At 44.0% G+C, this 23,940-nt stretch overlaps 1 protein-coding gene across 3 annotated transcripts; it reads right to left on the bottom strand.

Moving 5' to 3' along the window:
- Window positions 1-7,353: 7,353 nt before the first annotated feature.
- TMEM100 (transmembrane protein 100) lies at window positions 7,354-22,440 on the bottom strand. 3 transcript variants are annotated; one of them, XM_033961976.1, is made up of 3 exons: window positions 22,344-22,440; window positions 10,897-11,038; window positions 7,354-9,097 (listed from the first exon to the last, which is right to left on the bottom strand). In XM_033961976.1, exon 3 carries the CDS (start codon window positions 9,031-9,033, stop codon window positions 8,629-8,631), a length of 405 nt encoding a protein of 134 aa, XP_033817867.1. In that variant the 5' UTR covers window positions 9,034-9,097; window positions 10,897-11,038; window positions 22,344-22,440; the 3' UTR covers window positions 7,354-8,628. The 3 variants fall into 3 exon arrangements, with proteins under 3 accessions (XP_033817867.1, XP_033817866.1, XP_033817868.1); XM_033961975.1 differs by having other exon boundaries at window positions 22,136-22,398; XM_033961977.1 differs by lacking the exon at window positions 10,897-11,038 and having other exon boundaries at window positions 22,136-22,400.
- Window positions 22,441-23,940: the final 1,500 nt, after the last annotated feature.

Genomic DNA, 23,940 nt, shown 5'->3' with positions numbered 1-23,940 from the left:
GGCTCTGCAAGTGATCGAATGTGTGGTCAGCTCCTGGTAACTGAGGTGTCTAGCAACGCAAATGCTGACTTTAAATATCCTGCCCCGCCAACATCTATAGCACGCTCTATTTAGAAACTCAGGATGTGCTGTGGCCTTTCCATGAGTGCTTTCTTCGCCCCCATCCCCATGTTTCCCGTATCTGTTTGCCCTTGCTGTTGGAATAAGAAGACAAACAGCTTCATGACTGACATTTATTTATTTTTAGTATTTATATACCGTTTATAGTCTAAGTCAGTGGTTCCCAACCCTGTCCTGGAGGACCACCAGGCCAATCGGGTTTTCAGGCTAGCCCTAATGAATATGCATGGAGCAGATTTGCATGCCTGCCACTTCCAGTATATGCAAATTTCTCTCATACATATTCATTAGGGCTAGCCTGAAAACCTGATTGGCCTGGTGGTCCTCCAGGACAGGGTTGAGAACCACTGGTCTAAGTCAGACATGTCAAACTCTGGCCCGCAGTCCATATCTGGCCTGCGGTGTAATAAAATTTGACCCGCCAGACAATTACAAATTTGTATTTAAGCTGGTCTGCCGGCAGACATTTTTTTTACCCAATCAGGTACAAGCGCCACATCAGCTGTAGGTTCATGCGGCTTCCCGGTCTCACATTAAAGCAGCCTGCAGAGGATTGCTGGGTGGCTGTAGCGATCCTAGCAGGCTGCTGTAGCCTCAGCAGCATGTCCCCTCTGCTGCGGTCCCATACGTCACATGAGGGGCGGGACCGCGGCAGAGGGAACATGCTGCGGTGGCCAACAGCAGCCTGCTAAGATCGCTACAGCTGACCAGGGATCCTCTGCAAGCAGCTTTAATGTGAGATGGAGGGAGGGAAGGAACAGAGGGCCAAATCTCAGGCCAAAAGGAAAGATGCCAGACCTCCGGGAGAGGGAAGGGAAATGGAAGGGAAGGGAAGAAGAAAAAAGGAGACCCTGGCAAGCGAGTTATCAGAAGACAACCAGAGCCTGGGACCACAACATGATCTGAATAATGACCAGACAACAAAAGGTAGAAAAAAATAATTTTAATTTCTGTTTTGTGATTACAATATGTCAGATTTGAAATGTATATCTTGCCAGAGCTGGTGTTAGACAACGAGCGTGAACTAGGACCTAACAGAGAGAGGAAACGTCTTTTTTATTTATTTTGTTTATATTACAGAGCCGGCGTGGGGTTGGAGAGGTTGTAACCCTATATTTCTACTAAGACTAAGGGGTTCTTTTATTAAGGTGCGCATTTAGTGCGCACTAAATCGGTTCGGGTACCTTAATTTAAGGACCCCTAAGTGCCTGCGACTTAGCCTATGTTTTAGATTTTGGCCCCTTATGTGATTTAATTTGACACCCCCGGTCTAAGTGGTTTTCATTCAGGTACTCGAGTATTTTTCCCCGTCTGTCCTGTTGGGCTCCCCTCTATCTAATGTACCTGGGGCAATGGGGGGGGGGGATTAAGTGACTTGGCCAGGGTCACAAGGAGCAGTGTGGGCTGAGGCTGTAGCTCTAACCACCCCACTCCACCCTCCCACCCCTTGGGTAAGGCAGTTGCCATGCTAGTCCACTAGAATGTAGAGAAATTGGTTTGATTTTTTAAGTAACATAAAAGTGATATCTTTTTATTGGACTAGCAATACATTTGTTAAAATCCCTCGTCTTAGGGCAAGGCAGTAAGAGCAAAGACTGACAATACTAGACTATTCCAATGCTAGACTGAAAGGAGGAGGGGGAGATGGATGGCTGACCTGAAGGGGACAGGGCAGTGGCATTTTATACTGTTAGAAAACCCTCTTAGGTCCTTTCTTTTACTTTCAATGTGTTTGATTATTTTGTCTTCAAAAATGTTTCAGCCCATGGGAAGCCTCCAGTGGTTATCTCTGATACATTGGAATAGAAAGATCTGCTGCCTTATGCAGAAAGAATTTCATGGGCACTGGGCACCATCACTGGATATTGGAGGCTAAGTGTAAGCGGGCAAGCTGTCAGAGCTTATGTGGGCCAGGTCGATATTCAGCCTGTCCCTCATGAGCGAGTTATGCAGCGCTGGCTAAATATTGGGCTGGGACCGTATAACTTTTATTTTTTTTTTTTTTTAAACACATCTTACCTCCTGACCTCCACCCCCCATGGGCTTCTCAACCCCTATGAGGTGCCATGAACTCCCCTCCCCTTCCCTGAATGAATGAACCCACTCATCCCCATCCTCCTCCCTTTCTCTCAATCTCCAGGAAGGCTTCCTTGGGCCTCTCTGTTTACCTGGTGGTCCATCCGGGGTCTTTGATGGCAGGATCCTTCCTCTTGGCACCTCATGGTAGCAATCCAAAATGGCTGCTGCGCAGCGGCGTGCGGTACTTCTTTTAGTTTCGTGAGCTGCTGTGAGAGGTCAAAGCGGCCATTTTGGATTGCTGCTGCAAGGGGGCAGGAGTGAGGGTACCCTGCCCCTGACCCCAAAGATCCCCACTGGACCACCAGGTGCACTGGAAGGCCCAGGGGGGCTTATCTGAACATCAGAGGGGGCGGGAAGGGCGGGGGTTTAGATCGGGATTAAGTGTGGGGGGGGGGGAGACTTTGAAATAGAGAATGACACAGGGACAAAGATTTATTCCCATTTGCTTACCGTCCTTGCATTTTCATCCTCATCCCTTCACCAACTCTTTCCTGCCCCTGCCGCCACAATAGCTGCCACCATCACTCGCAGTTTCAAGATGGCTGCCAAGACTTCATGTGGCAGCGTCATTAGACTTTGCAATCGCGAAATTACTGCAGTAACGATTAACACGTCAATTTCAAATTGGAATTTCATAGGGTGGTGTGGGAGGGGGGGGTTACAGAGGCCCCGGGGGAAGGGGGGGTCAGAGGGAAGTTTGATTTTACAAAACTTGTTATGCCGGCAGTGAATATGCTAACACCCAAATAACCTGGAGCTTCTTCAGTGTCACTCCTGACCATCCCACTTTTTAGCTGGGCAGTCTATTCTTCTGTTAAGTGTTGCGGAATGTCCCTCTCTTGGAATCACTCAATATCGGCTCCAGTGTGTCTCCTCTCAGCCTGTTCTCTTAAAGGGATTTTTAAGCCACCAACACAGGAAGCGCTTCCAATTCATGAGCCCTTAAGAGAGCAAACATGGAGGGGACATTTTTCTGGCGGAAATTTTTTTTTTTTTTTAATGTAACAGTTAAGTCGGGGAGATGTGGGGATAGTAGATGGCATGGTTAGGCAGACTAGATTGGCCCTGCCTGCCCACATGCCCGCCCCATTCCAACCCCAGGCCCGCCCCACCCTCCTCGACCTGCATGAGCAACGAGTGACATCAGACGGCATTCACGCATGCGCTGGTGTGATGCGATGACTTCATGCACATATGCGTGATGTCAGCGCATTGCATCCGTGCATGCGCGAATGCCGTCCTCACGTCGCCTCATTGCCAGAAGCTTTTCAAAACCAGGACAAAGTGCCGGGTTTTGAAGAGCCATCCGGATCCCCAGACATGTCCTCAAAAGGAGGACATGTCCGGGGGTAACCCTAAGATTGGCCATATAGTCTTTTTCTGCCTTCACTTTTCTCCGTTTCCGTGCTTCTAGGAACCGGAGCAACGCAGGCTGCAGCATCAAGGTTAGATGGGGGTGGGAGGAGGGAGAGAGAGAGACTGAGAACCCCATGGGTTAGGGTGATTTTTGGTTACAATCCATCCCTGGCTCACATATCAAGCTCATCCCATGGTTTTTGTTCACATGCCAAGGGTAAAACGTGCTGGTAAAGCACAGCTGTTCTCGAACATAAAACAAAAGAAATTCTTTGTTTTTGTAAGCACTTTGGAGCAGCTTTATGGAAAGCAGCATGCAAAATATATAATGAAACCAGAGCGAACAGCTGAAGTAATGATCTCATTGAAGCAGAAAGGGGCTCATCACTTCCTAACAGACTGTGCTGATGCTGTTAACCCTTAAAATGTATTAAAACTGAATTTGGGTAAAATAAAATTGTGAATTTGTAATGCTGCAGTTCATAAAATACTCTCTGGGTGTCGTTCAGCACAAATCCTCCCTCCCCAGTACTGAATATATGGATCATCGGTATCACTTGGAAGTTATCGAGACACCACTGGTATTAAGGCAGGTTAGGACTGCTTTATATGTGATCCCTCCAGCCCAGAGAGTTAACTGGCCACAGTGCTAAATATGCTGGTTATTGGCATATCCTGGAAGCTGAGCAAGAGTCCTCCAACTGCATCGCTGCCAGTAGGAGGTAGTGTTTCAATATTATGTTTTCAATCACTAGGAATAGGCAGGTTCCCTCAAGTCCTGCAGAGCTTGCCTGCGCCTCACTATTGAAAATGTGATAGTGAAACAGCACCCCCTACAGGCAGCACTGTAGGTGGAAGACTTCTGCACAGCGCAGAGGGAACAATGCCTGGAAGTTATCCGGACACCACTGATATACAGCGCTTCTATGCACATAGCTACCCAGGCATGTCAGGACTGCTTTATACTCATCTTCCTGGAAACGTCTAGCTATCTACTTGATGTATTAGGCCCAATGTCTTTAATTGTATCCCTCACCCTGGAAATGTCCAGTTATTTTTTGATGTAATCCGCTTAGAACTGCAAGGTACAGGCGGAATAGAAGTCATTAATGTAATGTAATGTAATATGTGGTCTCTGCAGCCAGGATATCTATCTAGCCATGGCACTGAACATTGGTAGTGACCAACCGGATAGCTATGACTCCAACTATAGTGCCACTGTGAACACACGCGATATCCAGCAGTCAACATGGTTTAACTGGGAAGAAGCTCTGCTACCCAGTGAAATCACATTGAACAGCAATGCCTATATAAATGTGAAAGTTTTTTTTTCCCAAATGAAGCTCAATTACAAAATAATTTTACGATGCAGACGCTGCCTTAAAATTTATGAGACGGGGTTGGGTATCCCCTTGATGGCTCAGTGTGCTACAATAGAAGCACCCCAGATCCAGTTCCCAATCCAGATTTCTGTTTCATCAGTTAGCAATGACAAGGTACCAAGCATTAGAGCTTCAGCAGAGAGAGGGGGGGAGTATAGACAAAAAGATGGAAGGATATATAGAGAGGAGGGGTAGAGAGAAATGGAGAGTGTGGAAAAGAAGAGGGCAGTAGAGAGAAGGAAACAGAAAGGGAGGGAAGGGGGGGGACACACGGGTGTGTGTGGAGAAAAAGAGGGAAGGAGAGGGGAGAAAGAGAGAGGGGGAGCATGGAGCATAAGAGTGAAGAAAATAGAGGGAGTGAAGGAAGGAGGGGGAGCACGAAGAAAAAGAGGGAAGGAAATAGAAAGAAGGAGGGAAGAAAAGAGGGGGAGCATGGAGAGAAAAAGGTAAGGAAATAAAGAGGGAGCGAAGGCAAGAGGGGGGAACATGGAGAAAAAGAGGGGATGGAAGGAAATAGAGAGAGAGAGGGAGAGTATAGAGAAAAAGAGGGCAGGAGGGAAGGAAATGGAGAAAGGAAAGGAAATAGAGAGAGAGAGAGAGAAAGGGAGGAGGGAGCTTCATACATGCTTTCTTATATATGTCCCCACAGTACCCCTAATTGTATAAAAATCACTGAAAATTGCATGCACAAATTTGTACCCTGTGAATACAAAATGTGATGTCTCTATCTATGTTTTCTGTTTGTAATGAAATTTATATTTATATGCATTGCTTTATTTCTTGGAGAACATCTTTGTACTGTATGTTTTTTTAGACATAATTTGTTGCATTATATATGCTGCTTGCTGTTTTATTATATACATTTAAGGATGTTTGACTCCTGACACAGACTACATAGCTGAAACAGAGCCATGTTACATCATCCATTTGATATCCTTGAGAATAAGAGACTTTTTTTTTTTTTACTTCGGCTTATGTTTTTTTCTGTTGGTTTCCTTGAAGATTGTGACTATCTTTAAAATTTCAAACCCACTGATGACCTCTCTGACTTCTATGGTACCCCACTTCTTTGGATTCATAGATGAAAGCGCGCTGGACAATCGCGCGCGGACAAACCCGCTAAGACAAATGCGTGCAGGACGTCAGCGCGCCGGATTAAAAGGTAAGTTTAAAGTGCTCCGAGGGAGGGGGAGTTTATTTAGAACAGTTGCCACTGCCGTTGGGGTTTTTTTGGGGGGGGACCCCATTACAGAGGAAAGTGTAATTTTTCCCAGTGTTTTAGTGAAAAATTACACTTTCCTCTGTAAGTGTGTGTGTGTGTGTGTGTGTGAGGGGGGAGTTTCAGCGGCAACTGTTCTAAGTAAAGTGGGGGGTTCCCCCCCCACGTCCCCTCTCCCACATCCCCCCTCGGAGCATTTTACACTTACCTTTTAATCCGGCGCGCTGACGTCCTGCGCGCATTTGTCTTAGTGGGTTTGTCCACGCGCGATTGTCCAGTGCGCTTTAGTCCCGTCACCCTTTTTTGTGTGCCCTTTGATAACATCTAATCAGGTTTAATCATCTCCATGATGGATAATGCTGAAAAGCAGCATTCAAAAAAAAAAACAACAACTCTGTGGAGTGACGATGTTCCTAAATGGACTTTATTTGAAAGTATCAAAGTTCCAAAGGTACACTAAAATCATCCACATAAAATAATTCCATCCACATAAAAGTAAATTATCCACATAAGAGCCTTAAAGGATCTAGTCCGCTAGGAATACAGGACCCAACACGGTCCGCGTTTCGACAAAAAGTCTTCTTCAGGGGTCCCTGGGGGTCCTATAAAGGTGAGTACGTGGGAAACAATTGTGTGATGAGCCGGAAGTGAGACAAGGGATCCCTGAAGAAGACTTTTTGTCGAAACACGGACCGTGTTGGGTCCTGTATCCCTAGCGGACTAGGTCCTTTAAGGCTCTTATGTGGATGATTTACTTTTATGTGGATGGAATTATTTTATGTGGATGATTTCAGTGTACCTTTGGAACTTTGATACTTTAAAATAAAGTCCATTTAGGAACATCGTCACTCCACAGAGATTTTTTGGTTTTCTCTGGATTTTCTTCTTTGTGGATATTTTGGGATCAATTCCTTTCGTTTTTTGCGAAAAGCAGCATTCAACAGGCAAATCATAGCTACTGTGCATACAGTAAGACCTCAAAGCTAGTGAAAAATAACAGAACTTCAGTAGCAGCACTGAATATTTATTATTTTATAGGAAATGTCCATTATAAAAAATTTATATAAAAAAACTGACCAAAAAGTGCTGGTTGAAAACGATAATGCTGATTTACAAAAAAAAAAAAAAGTTGCATTTTAACTAAAGTCATACCTTGGGTTTTCTAGATTGGACACAAGGATGTACAATTAAACTTAATCAGGTAATATTACTCTTTAATATTAATAATAATAACAATACTAATATCAATAACAAAAATAAAGTACCACAGATAAATCATTCATGCGAACCAATACGATGACATTCATAAACCAGTTCGTTCATTTTAGAAAAAATACAAATAAAATAAAAAATTTACCACTGCCGTATTTTAGATGCTAAAATGTTTTTCTGCATTCTTCTCATTTTGGGGGGCAAATTCTACATTTAGGTGCCGGTAGGCAAGATGATGTCACTGTAGGCGTGGCTAATGCCGGAAATGGCGTTAGGTGCCCTAAAGTGCCTTCGTAGACGCGTTCACAACGATGACAGGCGCTAGAAATGTAGGCCTGGAAAACTCTGGCCTACATCTCCAGCGGCCTATCTCTCCCAGAGGCACGATTCCGTGTACGGCGCCGTCGCATGATTTACACGCGATTAGTGGCTACTTTTTAGGCGGCCGCCAATTGCGGCACCGTACAGAGCGACGTCTCGCAAACTCTGCCAAGCCACAGCACACTAAACGCGGCGGCCGCGACTCGAGGCATCCCGGAAGTGCACGGACGTGGACGCGATGATGCCATGTGCATGCGGCGACATCCATGTATTCGCGACGGCCCTCCAGACTGGCCCTGAGCCGCCAGTGGTTGGTGCTGGAAGGGAAGACATGTGGAGAGGTGTTGCCTGCAGGATGTGCCTCTCGCCACAAAAGGCATGTCCTGTGGGCAGTCAGCCGGTGCTGGCACCTCTCCTCTTCGCCAGCGTCTCGCAGAACATCTGCAATCTCACGCGGTATACAGTTTGCGATACACTTGTATAGAGAATCAGGGCCTTTGTGTATCGGTTTTAATCTTTGTGTTGTCTTGCCACCCCATTGTCTTTTTTTGTTAACATGTTTTGATACAGTTCCTGGAACTTTCTGCGTGATCACATTTTTGCCTTAATTCACCTCGCCAGTTCTCTGAGTGCTGACAAGTGACCTGGATCTCTCAGAATTACAAAATTATTGCTTTTGCAAGTGTCAAAGTTAAAGCAACGCTATTCTTCTTGGGGAGGGGGGTTGGCTTTGAAGGAAATACCACCATTTCTTAGTTTCTGATACAATAGACTTACAAGCATTTCCATAAATCTAAGCAGGTTTTTTGGTCAAAGTCCTCTGTCATCCACCCCCCGCCACGTTCTAACATCTGCAGCTCTATCTGTAAAGAAATGGTATATTGGAGATGGAAAGGATCGGCAACTCTCTACTCAGTTTCTAGAGATTTCCACGCAGCTTTAGGCAAACAAGCTTCTCTGGTTGGCTACCAATGCGGTCTGACTCTCTCGCCTCTTAGCTCTCTTGCTTCTCTCTCTGATTTTCCAGCACAGAGCGCTGGAGAACACCAACAGGAGTCCACACGATAAGACAACCAGTCCAAAGACAGAAATGATGGAGCCATGGGAATTGAAGCTGTACGCCACTGCTGTGACTACCACTCCCGTTATGAGGATGACCACGCCGAAGGGGATGGTGCAGCGGTAACAGGACAGCTCCGCACCCCCAGTTGCGGCGGACAGCTGGGATTCGCCAAGCCGAGGTGCGGCAATAATCGTGCAGTCATTGTTGTTGGCCTTCTCCGTCGTTACAGGTTCTGGATACTTTGGAATTCCTAGGACCTCCTTGATGGGCTCCTCAGTCATCTTGAGGCGACGGGCTTGACTTCCCTCCTTGAACCCTTAGACTAGATTTGTTGCGCAGCAAAACCTGGGGAACAGTGATAAAAATATACAAATATTCAACCGAAGAGTATTCCAACATTGTACATGACATTATTCTTCATTTAAATTAGTAACTACTAGTGTTGCCCGATTCATGGAAAATTTATTCGATTCGATTCAGCCTATTGAATCAATTTTTTGATTCGATTCACTTTTCCTGCTCAATCGGGCATTTTTATTTTTTTTTTTTTTCAAACGTTCTGGCAGGTTTATTTTGTAGTCTTACCACCCACCCCAGCCCCCTTTACCCTCTCCAACCCCACGCTGGCGCTGTGGTGTAAACAAAATTAAAAATACTTTTCCTCTCTCTGTTAGGTCCTAGTTCACGCTTGCTGTCTAACACCAGCTCTGGCAGGACACACATTTCGAATCTGACATATTGTAATCACAAAATAGAAAATAAAATTATTTTCTTTTCTACCTTCCACTGTCACATCCAACATTTGTTTCTTTTCTACTATCTACCAACTCTCTCTCTCTGCCTTGTGCCCTGGGTCAAACTTCTCATTCCCCTCCATGCAACTTCTCTCCTTTCCTCCCCTCCATTATCATGTGCAACATCTCTTTCTCTCTCCCCATTCACCATCTCTCCCTGCCCTCCACTCTGTCCAACATTTCTCCCTCTCTATTCTCCATGCATGTCTTCCTCCCCTCCATCAAATGAAGGATTTCTCCCTCTCACCCCTTTCTACCTCTTAGTTTCATCTCTCCGTTCCCAATTCTTCCTCTCTCCTTTCTCCGCCCCTATGCATCTTTTCTCCCTTCCTATCCCCCTGAGCAGCAGCTTTTCATCCCTCCCTCCCATCCTCCTGTGCAGCAGCATCCCACTGATCCTCCCACCATGAAACCTGACATACCTCTGAGGCCTCCTAAAGCAGTGTCAGCGCTCTGAATGGGCTGCTTCGTGACCTGCCCCACTAGGGCTTACCTCTGCTGCATCACCGATGATGTCATCGGGGAAGGCCGCAAAGCAGCCCATTCAGAGTGCTGCCATTGCTGCTGTTTTAGGGAACCTCAGAAATATGTCAGGTCTCACCAGGGGGGGGGGGGGGGGGTCGCTGAATCAGTGAGTCCGATTTTCTCGGACAATGAATCGATTCAAATTGATGCACCAAAGTGAATTGGGCAGCACAAGCAACTACAGCCATAAAGTGCTACAAAAAATATGAAGTGATTCATGCTTGCAACTGATTTCCATATATGATGCATCCACATACTGATTTAAGGTAAAACTAGAGAATGACAGAGGGGCAGAATTTATCCCCGTAGTTAACCGCAGGAAATCATCCCCTTTTTATTCTTTAAGGAAAGAGAGAAGAATCAGAGTATAAATGGACACAGCCACTGACTCTCAAACCTTGCATTGACTCCATCCCTTCTATCTTGTTGCGCTGTGTGCCTGGAACAAACTGTCCGAATCCCTACAGCACGCTCCGTCACTGGCAGCGTTCGAATTAAAGGCCTGCCCCCCTCCTCAAGAGTGCTTTCAACTCCTAACTCCCCTCACCTTGGGTTCTGCATCTTCAACCCTATATGTCATGTCTGTATGTCCAAGTTAGATTATAAGCTCTTCAGAGCAGGGACTGAAAGCAATGAGGACAGATAGAGACATCTGGGTTTTACTTCCATTGAAAGCAATGGAAGTCAAACCTGGATGTCTCAATCCGTCCTTCCTTTTCTCGAGCCATATGATCACCCCAACCTATGAGTCTACTTTGTAAAATGAAAGAACTAATAGAAAAACAGAAGCTTTAAGAAAGGTCACAAATGCCTTAACATACTTACCACACGCCTTTACAATCCATCATGCTGCTGATTAGCATAAATCTTATTTGCCCAGAAAGTCTTTTTACGGATAAGAGATTTCAAAGAAAAGCTGTAAGCTGATGCTGAATTAGAAACTAGACAATCTTAGTGTAGAGGTTTCCTGTGGCAAGAAAAGAAACGAAAAAAAACATGAATGAGAAATTAATCTATGAAATTTAGAAATAAACTTTCTTCTAAGCCCAAGTTCTTTCTTGTTCCCTAACTCTCGGAGAAAGCCGGGACGTCCGAATAAATCTGGGCGAATTCTCTCTCCTTCTGCAGCTTCCTAACATTTTGCCAAAACGATGGCGCTCCGTTGAAAAGCAGCCTCCCTCCCTCCCCCTTTCAAAGCACCCCCAAGCCACGTGAAGCGGACAGTGAACAAAGTCAGCGCGTTTCCCCTAATAACGACAAATGTAGCCTGTCTATTTTTGTGGCTCCTCTTTTGAGTTTCTAATGAAAGAGCCTCGGAGTCCCCAGATAAAAGTCTTTAATGAAGCAACCCATAAATGTATGGGGCAAAAGGGGTAACAGCCCTCATGTTGCACAGCTTTGCAAAAGCACAACTTGGGTCGAGGCTTTAATTTGAAGGGGGGGGGATAGAAATAGTTTTGCAAGACATATGGAGATATGGAGTTCCTTTCAAACAGGTCTCACTGAGCCTTGTTACAAAAGTGTTCGCTTGGGGATAAAAAAAACAAAACAACCTCATGTTCATATATCTTAGAAAATATAAATCTTTGCCAAAAGATGTTTGTTTTATTATTTGCAAATTCTCTTGAAGGGTCTCTGAATTTATTGGTTGCTCGGAATGATCCTTAGACCCTCGAGTCAGCCCTGAGCAGTCAAAGGCGAGGCCGACTGCCTGGGAGCGTTTAAATCCAGCGCAGAGCAGCTGTGGAGCAGCACGCAGAAGTTAACCCTGTCAAACGTCCAACTCTTCTGTTACTGATCTCATTCAGGATTCCTGCCCCTCCCCCAGCATTTTTAGTTCATGGTTAAAAATTGATCTCAGCACTGGTATTAGCTAACTGGTTTAAATCTTTAAATAACATCCACCAATATTAGGCAAAAAAACTAGCCCCCTGTTTTACTAAGGTGCGCTATGCATTTTAGCGCGAGTTAACGCGTCCATAGACTAACCTGCACGTTAGCGTGCGCTAAAAGGAGTCCCAGGTGTTGCTTTGTTTTCCGAAAGTACATGGAACTATCTTTTCTAAATTCCTGCGGGCCTCTTTGATGCATCAAGCAGCATCACTATGCTCCATTCCAGGGGTGTCAAAGTCCCTCCTCGAGGGCCGCAATCCAGTCGGGTTTTCAGGATTTCCCCAATGAATATGCATGAGATCTATTTGCATGCACTGCTTTCATTGGGGAGCTCATGCATATTCATTGGGGAAATCCTGAAAACCCGACTGGATTGCGGCCCTCGAGGAGGGACTTTGACACCCCTGCTCCATTCGATCTGTTCTCGGTCACAGCACCTCTTCTATGGAACTCCATTCCTCAATTTATTAGAAACGAAAAAGACCTTTAAAAACTTATCTCTTCAAAGAAGCTTTTAATCTATGATTTTCTCAACCAAAATTTCTTTTTAACTTGCTATTTTAAAGTCCTATTCCCCCTTATGTTATTTTCCTTTATATGTTCTTCAACTCCTGAAAAGAAATTGTAACTTCTCCCTTTTTTCCCTCCCTATTCGTGTATTGTCTTTTTTAGTTTGTCTTTTATTTATTATTGTATTAGTTGTTATATATTAATATGTATTTTACATCGCTTAGGAAATTAAATAGGCGATTTATCAAGCATTAATAAACTTGAAACTTGAACTCGGTCTATAAAGGACTATTTTTTTTTATTTATAAAAAATATTAAAAGCGTTTATGTTTAGGAAATTTATGGGTTCTTAAATTCTTATGATTGTTATCGTTCTGCAATTCCTTGAGTATTATCTGGCATCTTTTTCTGTGCCCCGCATTAACAACACCCCCACCCCTCTCTTTTACAAAAAAGAGTTCCTATGAGCGTTGGGGGCAGCACAGAGCATTCAGTGCGCTGGCCTGCGCTAAAAAACACTTTTGCGGTTTTGTAAAAAAAAAAAAAAAAAAAAGGGAATTAATGTGGTATATACGGATTATACGTTTCAAATGTGATATAATCATTTGATGGCTCTGCAGAACCTCTCTGATTTGCAAACTAACAGTATTTATGAAAAATTAAAAAAAAAAAAAACTGCTTCACAAAAACACTTTTTATCCTAATCTGTCAAGGAAATGATGAGAAATATTCCAGGTATTTATTTAGACCAGGGGTGGGCAACTCCGGTCCTCAAGGGCTGGAATCCAGTCGGATTTTCAGGATTTCCGCAATGAATATGCATTGAAAGCACTGCATGCAAATAGATCTCATGCACATTCATTGGGGGAAATCCTGAAAACCTGACTGGATTCCGGCCCTCGAGGACCGGAGTTGCCCACCCCTGATTTAGACCATTCTCCCAAAGGAGCTCAGAATGAGTTACAAATCAGGCACTAAAGCATTTTCCCTATCTGTCTTAATTGCAGGTTATGCCCCTGAAGAAGTTGGAGGGCCAACGAAATTTGAGGGCTCAAGTCGGGCAAAATGGGGACATGTACTGATTATACCCCAGTGTTCACATCGGTGCAGCTAAAAAAAACAAACAAAAACCGGATCCAAATGATCTGAGGGGCCGCTGAAAAGCTCGCAGCTCAATCAACAAAGTTGGAGAAGTCTCCATCGAGGGCTATACACATAAGGTTAAATTCTATAAATGGCGTCCCGATTGTAGGCGGCCAACTGCTACCTAACCAGCAACTCAGGATGCATGTTTATAAAAAGAACCTCCCGAGGCAGGCCACCTACATTGTAGGCGTCTCCAGAAACCTAGGGAGGCACGTAGGCCCGCCTGAGCTCGTCTAAGGCAAGGCATGGGCGTGCCTTGGCCCAGAAGTAGCCTCAGGCGGGCCTAAAAGGCTCTACTTGCCTCTCTAGGCCCGCAATAGACGCCTACAATGTAGGCCAGAGGTGTCCAATGTCGGTCCTCAAGGGGCACAATCCAGTCGGGTTTTCAGGATTTCCCCAATGAATATGCATGAGATCTATTAGCATACAATGAAAGCAGGGCATGCATATGCATGAGATCTATTTGCATGCCCTGCTTTCATTGTATGCTAATAGATCTCATGCATATTCATTGGGGAAATCCTGAAAACCCGACTGGATTGCGGCCCTCGAGGACCGACATTGGACACCCCTGATGTAGGCCATCAAAATGCTGGCCCGCATTGCAAGCAGACATGGCTGCTGAGCTTATCGTGGCAATACTCACACACAGTTCTATGAGTATTTTCAGCTTCATGGGAACACATGTGCATCAAGTTTATCAAGTTTTCAAGTTTCAAGTTTATTTAAAAATTTGATTTGATCTCAAAATCATAATCCAATGCGATTTACAAATAACGATAAAATCAGGGTAAAAAATAAAACATTGATTAAACCAGACAGTTAATACAACTTTTGACCAACCAAACACAACAGGGAAAAAAAGAAAAAAAGAACCATAAATAAGCAAAAATGTCCGTGAATAGCAAAAATGGTTTACCCTTTTACATGATTAAGCAAATCCATGAATTTTGCATGATTAAGCAAATCCATGCATGAATTTGCATGATTTTCACATGAATTTGCATGGTACAGCAAATCCATGAATATGGAACACACGGATAATAACACACTGTAATTACAAAAAGAGAGAGAGAGAAAGGGAGAGGAGGAGGCGCAAGAGAGGTCAATGAAGAAACTTGATTATAATTAAAGAAAAATCCACTAGCCGAATTTAGTTTCATGTTCAGTTAAAGAAAATATTAAATACCGTATTTGCCGGTGTATAGGACACACTTTTTCCCCCTCAAAATATGCTTAAATATGGGGTGCGTCTTTAGCGCCGGTAATCAAAATTAGGTTTATATTTTATATTCACCATCAGATTTATGCTTATGGATTGCATGATTATTATGATTATGAAATTGATTTGCTTAGTCCGTTCGTATTTTTAAATATTATGATATATTTAGCCATTTTATTTGTTATAATTTGATAATGGTGTCTTTGATGATGACATTTGATATGTAGTTTATATGTCGTATCTATTTTAGTTGATTTGAAGTGTTTTATTATTTATTTTATGTATTATTGCTCTTTTTGTTTTTTTAATGATATTGCTATTCATTTCTGCAGTAACAGGCAAATAAAAATCTTTTTGGCGAGTGCTGACGATGCTCGCACTGGCTTGAAAGTGTGAGCATCATCAACACTCACCAAAAAGATTTTTATTTGCTTTGATTGCCTGTTACTGCATTTGAAGTACCCCTGAGGAAGGCTAATAAAGCCGAAACACGGCCTGTGTAGGGTCTGGCTACTATTCAGTCAGTGGATTTATATTGTAATAAAAAAAAAAATTTAAAAAATTGTGATATTTTTGAATGTTGTTGTATTAATAAACTTCATAATTTTATACTCTTGGAAGTCCAGGAACTGGTTCCACATTTTCTCGTTAGAATCACCCGATCTTTGTGGTACCCTGGTCCATTTCGGTGGCTGGTAGGACCATCTTCGTGACGCACCACCCCACAGTATCGTTTTGAAATTTTATTGTGAGCCACAAGACACTCCTATAATACACACACTCAAGAAGCGTACTTCTGTTTTCCCTCCCCCCAAAAAAACTACTATAATTCATGTGAATCTTGTTATAGCTTTGTTTTAATGTCAAATTTTATCATGACTCACAGCCAGGAACACATGCCTGAGATGCAAATTTTTCAGGAGTGGTCAGTGATTTTGGTCACAAAAAGCCAGCATCAAGCTTGGGGAATTACACGGCGATGTTAGAGAATTGCCAGGAGTGCTCCTTTGACTATCAATGATCCCATTTTACTACATTTGCATGGCAGAATCGGAGACCGCTAGAAAGCTCGGAAAAGACCGCGGTGAGCCATTTTGATAACCCTGGCCAACGCTCATTTTGGTGCCTCAAATGTTAAACCTGTTTCTGGGTATATTTGACCTGCCAATTCCAAAAATGGCACCAGTTTTCTCCTATCAGCTCTGGTTTTTGAGATATGCAACATGTGTCATATACGACTCTTCATTCTGTTCGCCCATTAAAAAAAAACAGGATATTTTATTGTAGTGATTAAATTAATGCATTTTGAGCACTTTGTCCGGGTTTTGAAAAGCCTCCTCAAATCGCGTTGGGCGGGGAGGAAGTCCATCCATGCGCGGACACCACGCGATGATGTCGCGCGCATATATGCATGCGCATGACATCGCTTGGCGTCTGCGCGGACTTCCTCCCTGTACAACAAGAGCAGTCAGCGGGCACTGGACTAGACGGGACTGGGGACGGGATTAGGGCGGGGATGGGCAGAACTGGGAAGGCCTGGGGGGCAGGTCTAGGGGTTTGGATTTTCCAATTGGAAAATCTGTCAACCCTACATATGTGCTATGTACCGTATTCAATGCATGAACCGCCTTTATTCAAAGCCTTTACAAATGGTTTCATCAGGCCTAGCTTATATGTAGTGTTAGCAGTGTGATTCTCTCTTATGCTACCAAAGATGATTATATACAAAGAAAATGCGAGTAATGTCAGCATAGCTATTGCTAGCAATCTGCATTTTCAGTTGGCATAACTAATGTCAGCAAAGGCCTATGGGAAATTATATCAATCTGACTCTAGGATGTTGATGCAAATAGATCACAGGCAGACTGTTTCAAACAGCCCTAAAGACGGTTTCAAATAGCCCTGATTAAATCATGATTACAAACCAACTTGCAGCTAAGAGGGGCGAAGAAGTGCTAAGAAGATGTGTTAATGTCTAATGCTTAGGATGGACAGCTTAGGTTATACAATGGGTCTAGGTGCACCTTACAAGTAATTTACGGTAAATACATAAATTTCCCATTCAAAAAAGAAAGCTTGTTATGACATCCCGATTCTGCAGAAGAGATCTTTTAAGTGGTGGTAAAATATTAATAAAATCAACCATATCTAAGAAATTGGAACCGATGCAGTCTATGCAAATTAATTTTCTGAATTGGTGCCCCAAATAACCCCAGGATCAGGTCAAGTTTCAAGTTTATTTTTAATTTGATATGGTGCCTATCTATAAGTTTAAGCGGTGTACATACAGAGTTAAAATGATAATGGACAGAGAAATATAATAAAAATGCAATAAAAATACAAATACTTGCTACAGAAAAGAAAAGAAATTAGAGGAAACACAAAAGGGAGGGGGGGGGGAAGAAAATAGACCTGAATGCAAATGTTGAAAATTATTTAGGCATCAAAAGCATCTTTAAGCATAAATGTTTTAAAATTAGCTTTAAATTTTGATAAGCAGTCTTCTTGTCTTGTTCTAGAGAGTTGGCGCAGTGACCGAGAAGATAGTAATTTACAAATCATTGATTAGTAATCGGGTACTCTTGAGTATTTTCCCTATATGTCCTGGCAGGTTCACAGTTTAGCTGTGGCACCCGGGGCAATGGGTGACATGCCCGGGATCACAAGGAGCAGGCTGGGATTGGACTTGCAACCTTAGGCTGCGGAGGCAGCAGCTCTAACCGCCTCCTCCTCGGAGGGCATGCACAGAAGTTGCTCGATTCCACCTCATTAATTACGGTCAGCAAATCAAGCAACATACATAAGTGACCTATTCTCTCGGTTTTATAAATCACTGGGGGTGAGATTATGGGAGTCGATGGCAGGGCAGCTAAGGAAATGTACCGATAGAAGGACTTTCAGAAAACTCCTCAAAACACTTTTGTTCGATAATACTCTTTTATAGGGTCTGGCTTGTCTTGATTGAGGATTAACTGTGAACTTAATTGTTGACTATTTGTCCCTCTTTTGTACTGGTTATAAGTATTGTGTTATGTGGATATACTGTAAACCAGTGTTTCTCAACTCGGTCCTGGAGTAACCCCTGGCCAGTTAGGTTTTCAGGATATCCACATTGAATTTGCATAAACTTGATTTGCGTACACTGCCTCCATTATATGCAAATGTCTTTCATGCATATTCATTGTGGATATCTTGAAAGCCTGACCGGCATGGGGATACTCCAGGACCGACTTGAGAAACACTACTGTAAACCGCCAGGTAGCTAGACGGTATAGAAATTTTAAGAATAAATAATAAATAAATAATATATATGGGGGTCTTTTACTAAGGCATTCTAGCCGATTTAGCGTGGCTAAATGCTAACGTGCTCAGTATATTCTGTGGATGCGTTTGCATTTAGCGGGCGCTAAAATCGGCTAGCGTGCCTTAGTAAAAGACCCCCTATATGCGGTTCATAGACAACACCGCGAAAGACAAAGGCGCGAAAGACGGAGGCGCGCGCTGAAGAAAATTACAGTTTTTAGGGGCTCCGACGGGGGGTGTTGTTGGGGAGCCCCCCCCAGTTTACTTAATAGAGATCGCGCCGGCGTTGTGGGGGGTTTGGGGGGTTGTAACTCGCCACATTTTACTGTAAACTTAACTTTTTCCCTAAAAACAGGGAAAAAGTGAAGTTTTCAGTAAAATGTGGGGGGTAACAACCCCCCAAACCCCCCAATGCCCCCCAACACGGCACGATCTCTATTAAGTAAAGTGGGGGGGTTCCCCCCCATGCCCCCCCCGTCGGAGCCCTAAAAACAGTAATTTTGAGCGGCGCGCACCTCTGCGCTGCGCTCAATTGTCTGCGCGTGCCTTTGTCCCGGCACGCTTTTGACCTGACACCCTATATGCTCACAACCATGTGCAACCTCACACTGTAACAACTGTACGCCATTTTGAATGACATGGTAATATAAATAAATTAAAAGAAATAACACGAATCAGTACAATACACATACATGGTAAAACACATCATACAACAATTACCTAAGGACTCCCCCCTGAAAAATTTGCCCTGCAGCAAACCAGACAGGCTGAAAAAATATGATGAAATTTTCAGTTAACGCAGTATCCCACCCCTCCTTATACTAATGCATAGCGCGGGTTTTAGCGCCGGCAGCGGTGGTAACTGCTCCGACGCTCATAGCAATTCTGTGAGCTTCCGGCGTTAAAACCCAAGCTATGCGTTAGTAAAAGAGGGGATATGAGGGATAACCAAATAAATTTACAGTGCACCAATGAGAAGAGGAGATTGGTGACGGGACCCAAGCGCGCGAGACAATCGAGCGCCGACAGTACAGAGCAGACAATCGCGTGCAGGACATCAGCGCGCCGGACTTAAATTTAATTTTAAAGTGCTCTGAGGGTGTGTGGGGGGAATTCTCACCCCCACTTAAGTTAGTACAGTTGCCGCAGCCTTTGGGGGGTGAGAAGGGGGGGCGAGGGGGCCCCCCACACACACATTACAGAGGAAATTGACATTTTTACCTAAAAAAAGGGAAAAATGCCTCTTCCCCCTATAATGGGGGGTTTTCTCCAACACCCCCACCTAATGGCAGTGCAAACAGTACTAACTTAACTATGAGGGTTCCCTCCTCAAACCCCCCCCCCCTCGGAGCACTTTAAAATTAAGTTTAAGTCCAGCGCTCTGTATTGTCGGCGCTCGATTGTCCTGCGCGTTTTCGACTATGAACCGAGAAGACTAAGGGCTCCTTTTACTAAGCTGCGCTGGCGTTTTTAGCGCGCGCTACATAAATAAAATACTAACGCCAGCTCTATGGAGGTGTTAGCGTGTAGCGGGCGTGCTAAAATCGCTAGTGCAGCTTAGTAAAAGGAGCCCCAAGCGTATCTTCTGCACGTGGCAGCAAACCAAGACGCAGTAAACCTAGCAGTGGAAATTTTGGAAACTGATGAATAGTAAAATTGCTGGAAAAGAACTTGTGTGCATATTCATTTGACTCCTTTAATCTTTTTTACTTAATTTTTTTTATTTTCCAGATTTATGGCAGCATCAGTGGAAATGTTGCCATCTGTGCAGTGGACAGAAAATTCAATATGTAAAATAATTTAATATCTTAAACAATAAATATGTATCTAGAGCAACAGGGGAGAGTGTGGCGCAGTGCTTAAAGCTACAACCTCAGCACCCTGGGGTTGTGGGCTCAAACTAGAGAGTTGCGCAGGGACAGAAAACCCACCCATCCCCACCCATCTCTGCCAGGATCCTCTCCGTCCCCACCAGGATCCTCTCCGTCCCCACCCGTCCCCGTCAGGATCCTCTCCGTCCCCTCAAAGAATTACCTCCATCCCCGCCCGTCCCAATAAAAAGCAGCAATTACTTCTGACAGGATCATCAATTCCACAATTTCTTTTGTGTTTGTGCTGCTGTTTTCCTTGTGGAATCTCTATGGTGGAACCCTTTTTTTGTTTTCTGTTCAGGTAATTAACTTATAAACCCCCTCATTTACTAAGGCTGACGTGTCCATTATATTATATGGACGAACTCTGCTTCCAAAGACTTCCATTCCCGTGGGGGTCCCGTTGGCTAGAGGGGGGTCCCCGTGGGAGTCTCGTGGGCCAGAGGGGGGTCCCCGTGGGAGTCCCGTGGGTTAGGGGGGATTTCTGCGGGACCCGCATGATTCCCGCGATCCCCGTTCCCGTGCAGACCTCTAGTTCAAACCCACACTGCTCCTTGTGACCCCGGGCAAGTCACTTAATCCCACCCACCCCCATTTCCCAAGTACATTAGATAGAGTGTGAGCCCACCGGGACAGACAGGGAATAATCCTCAAGGACCTGAATAAATTCATGTAAACCATTCTGAGCTCTAGGAAAAAGGTATAGAAAATTGAATAAATAAAGAGTGTGAAACGTTTCAGCCTCTGACAACCAGAGCAGGTATTGTGATGTCATAATGCCTCATTCCACCAATACCTAAGAGCCAACCTAATCAGTGATGTCACAATGGCTTGATTGTCCTATACTTGGATCACTTTTACTAAATTTCAATTTCTAGAGTGGCGCAGTGGTTAAAGCTACAGCCTCAGCACCCTGAGGTTGTGGGTTCAAACCCCATGCTGCTCCTTGTGACCCTGGGCAAGTCACTTAATCCCCCCATTGCCTCAGGTACATTAGATAGATCGCGAGCCCACCAGGACAGACAGAGAAAAATGCTTGAGGACCTGAATAAATCCATTTTAATCATCCTGAGCTCCCCTGGGAAACCAGTATAGAAAATTAAATAAAAGGGTAGGGGTGGCACTGGTCATTGGGTTGGGAACATTCATAATCTCTCTGAAGCCCTATCAATTCATTTACTGAAAGACTGCTGCTTGTCCTCAGATGTCACCTCAGTAAAATACAGCATTTTCATCTACTGTGTTAGGAAAAGCAACTTTTACCTGTACTGCCACTGGGGTACAGGGTCAGCGTGTGGCTCTAGTCACCAAAGGTCAGCGACCTTATGCTTCCGACAGTGCCAGGCAATGAAGACAACTCTCTGGCATGTCTCGGCCTGAACTTGTGGGTCTGTGGAAAGAACTTACAAATTCCAAACCATCCTTAAACTCACTCGGAAGAGAAAGCGGTTTTCCCGGTAAACGCTTTCATGTAAGACAGACAGTCGGACGGAAAGACACGCTATCAACGGGAAAAGGCAAGAGTTTGCCTCCTGGAGGCTCTAATGATTATAGGGGCTCCTTTTACCCGCTCAAGAGGAGGTGGTAGCGCTAGCAGTGCGCGGCATTTTAGCACGCGCTATTCCACGCGTTAAGGCCCTAACGCACCTTCGTAAAAGGAGCCCAGAGAATCCGTGCGGTGGGTCCCTGATTTCGACCCTTTTTACGGTTAAGCCGGAATGTAAATAATAGGAACTGTTTGTTTTACCGCAAGTTGGAATAGGTATCTTTAGTCCTTCATGGCACTGCAAGACACTGTAACAGAACTTGCTCTGTTTAAGACTGTATGAGAGGGGACATAAGTATTTTATGAAATTTAATTCGGTGGTAGTTTAATCTTTTACTCTTGTTTTTTTTCTCATTTTTTATCAGTTTATAAGAACATATGTGCAGCATCAGAACTTTTAATACAATTGCAAAAATACCGCGGATAAACTGAAGCGTTTCTGAAGACTTAGGAAAGATGCACTTTTTGCAACCACAGGGAAAATAAGCTGGAACTCTAAATTCAAGTCAGCCTAAGTCACTTGTCCCTCTGCGCAATACTTTCCAGTCGACATAAAAGAAACATAAGCCGTACCTGGATCAAATCGAAGTCACAGCAACACGGTAACACTTAGCCAAAGTGTCCTGCTTTTACCAAAAGAGCAGGAATTTGAATACGGAAAACCAGAGCTTAAAAAGTTCTGGGCTTAAAAATTCCTCCGGTCCTCAAGCAGGCTGCCAGACTGTGAGCAGGACTCCCTTCCCTCCTTTAAGACCCAAGAAGAGAGAGCTAAAGTCCTTACCTCTCCCCTGCCCGAATGGAACTAAAGGCAGACCCTTGCAAAGGGCTCAAACAGGAGAGGGATGCAAAGCTGCAACTCTAGGGATCGTCAGCAAAGTACCAGACCGAGCTTGGAAACAATTTAGGGACTGGAGAAAATTAGAAAAAAAAAAAAGGAACTACCCACACTTTTTTTTATTTTTTTTTTGCTTCTTGGAAGCCAGGGATTGTTTTCTTGAGTGCTGATGAGGCATATATTATGAGTGGAAAAGCTTAATGAAAGGAGATAATAAGAAATCAGATCATTTTGTTGGTGAATTTTAAGTCCTGTGTGTTCACTACTGGAATTTCTCTTCCTAGGGCGGTGGACAGCTTAAACCAGTGGTCTCAAACTCAAACCCTTTGCAGGGTCACATTTTAGATTTGTAGGTACTTGGAGGGCCTTGGAAAAAAAAAATAGTTAATGTTTTATTAAAGAAATGACAGTTTTGCATGAGGTAAAACTCTTTGTAGTTTATAAATCTTTCCTTTTGGCTAAGTCTTAATAATAATATTGTCATTTATAGCTAAAGAGACACATGATCAAGAAACTGTTTTATTTTACTTTTGTTATTTTGATAAACATACCGAGGGCCTCAAAATAGCACCTGGCGGGCCGCATGTGACCCCCGGGCCGCGAGTTTGAGACCACTGGCTTAAACTGAGCTGTATGTTTCTGTAATTCAGATTGGAGTCCTAGGGGTTATGAAACCTTTTATTAGACTAACCCCCCCCCAAAAAAAAAAAAAAAAATCATCCAATTATACTGTACTGAGGTTTTGAAATAGATTTTACTCTTGGGATCTTGCTAGGTACTTGTGACCTGAGTTGGCCCTGTTGGAAACAGGATACTGGGCTTGATGGACTTTTGGTCTGTACCAGTAAGGCAGCTCTTATGTTCTTTCTCCAGCTCTACCTCAAATATATGCACCAGAATGATATCTTTCAATTCATGAGTTGGGCACTACTCTGCCCTTGCTAATGCTCAGGGAATTCTGATGACAGGAGTTTGAGGGATAGCTCATCCCTGCTAGCTCCCAAGTAGCCTTCCCTGTCAATCTACTTCCTCCCACTGGTAGGTTCCCGTTATTCTGTCAGTTTACAAAGGGGTTAGGAGACTACCCTCAGACCCATGTGGTTGTCTCTTCCTGGGAGATTTCTCCAAGGTACGTTCTCCTCCTCCCTGTGATGGGATGTATACCCTGTCACACCAATCTAGGTCACAAGTATCTGGCAAGATCCCTAGATATAAAACCTATTTTATGCTGCCTATCTTAGAAATAAGCAGTGGATTTCCCCAAGTCCCCATCTTAATAATGGCCTCTGGACTTCTGTTTTTGGAAATTATCCAAGTCTTTTTTTAAACCCTGCTAAGCTAACTGCTTTGACCATATTCTCCAACAATTAATTCCATGGGTTGGAGTTGGTGCTAAGTGCTATTCTATAAAAGGCAGGCACCCTTTATAGCATAGTGCTTTCTACTGATTTTTACGGCACTCATTTCTGAGCTGCTGTGTAATCAGCGTTGGCGTACAGAGAGTCTACATTCCCCTGAAGCAGCTGTTACCTACGGTGAAATG

The sequence above is a fragment of the Geotrypetes seraphini genome, chromosome 10 (genome assembly GCF_902459505.1).
Source record: "Geotrypetes seraphini chromosome 10, aGeoSer1.1, whole genome shotgun sequence".
Lineage (NCBI taxonomy): Eukaryota > Metazoa > Chordata > Amphibia > Gymnophiona > Dermophiidae > Geotrypetes > Geotrypetes seraphini.
Note: the sequence above shows the minus strand (reverse complement) of the source record. Positions and strands in the feature narration are given on the sequence as shown.

What these genes read in the sequence shown, in the direction of transcription:
- TMEM100 (XM_033961976.1), bottom strand. Translation starts at nt 9,033, where the DNA reads ATGACTGAGGAGCCCATCAAGGAGGTCCTAGGAATTCCAAAGTATCCA.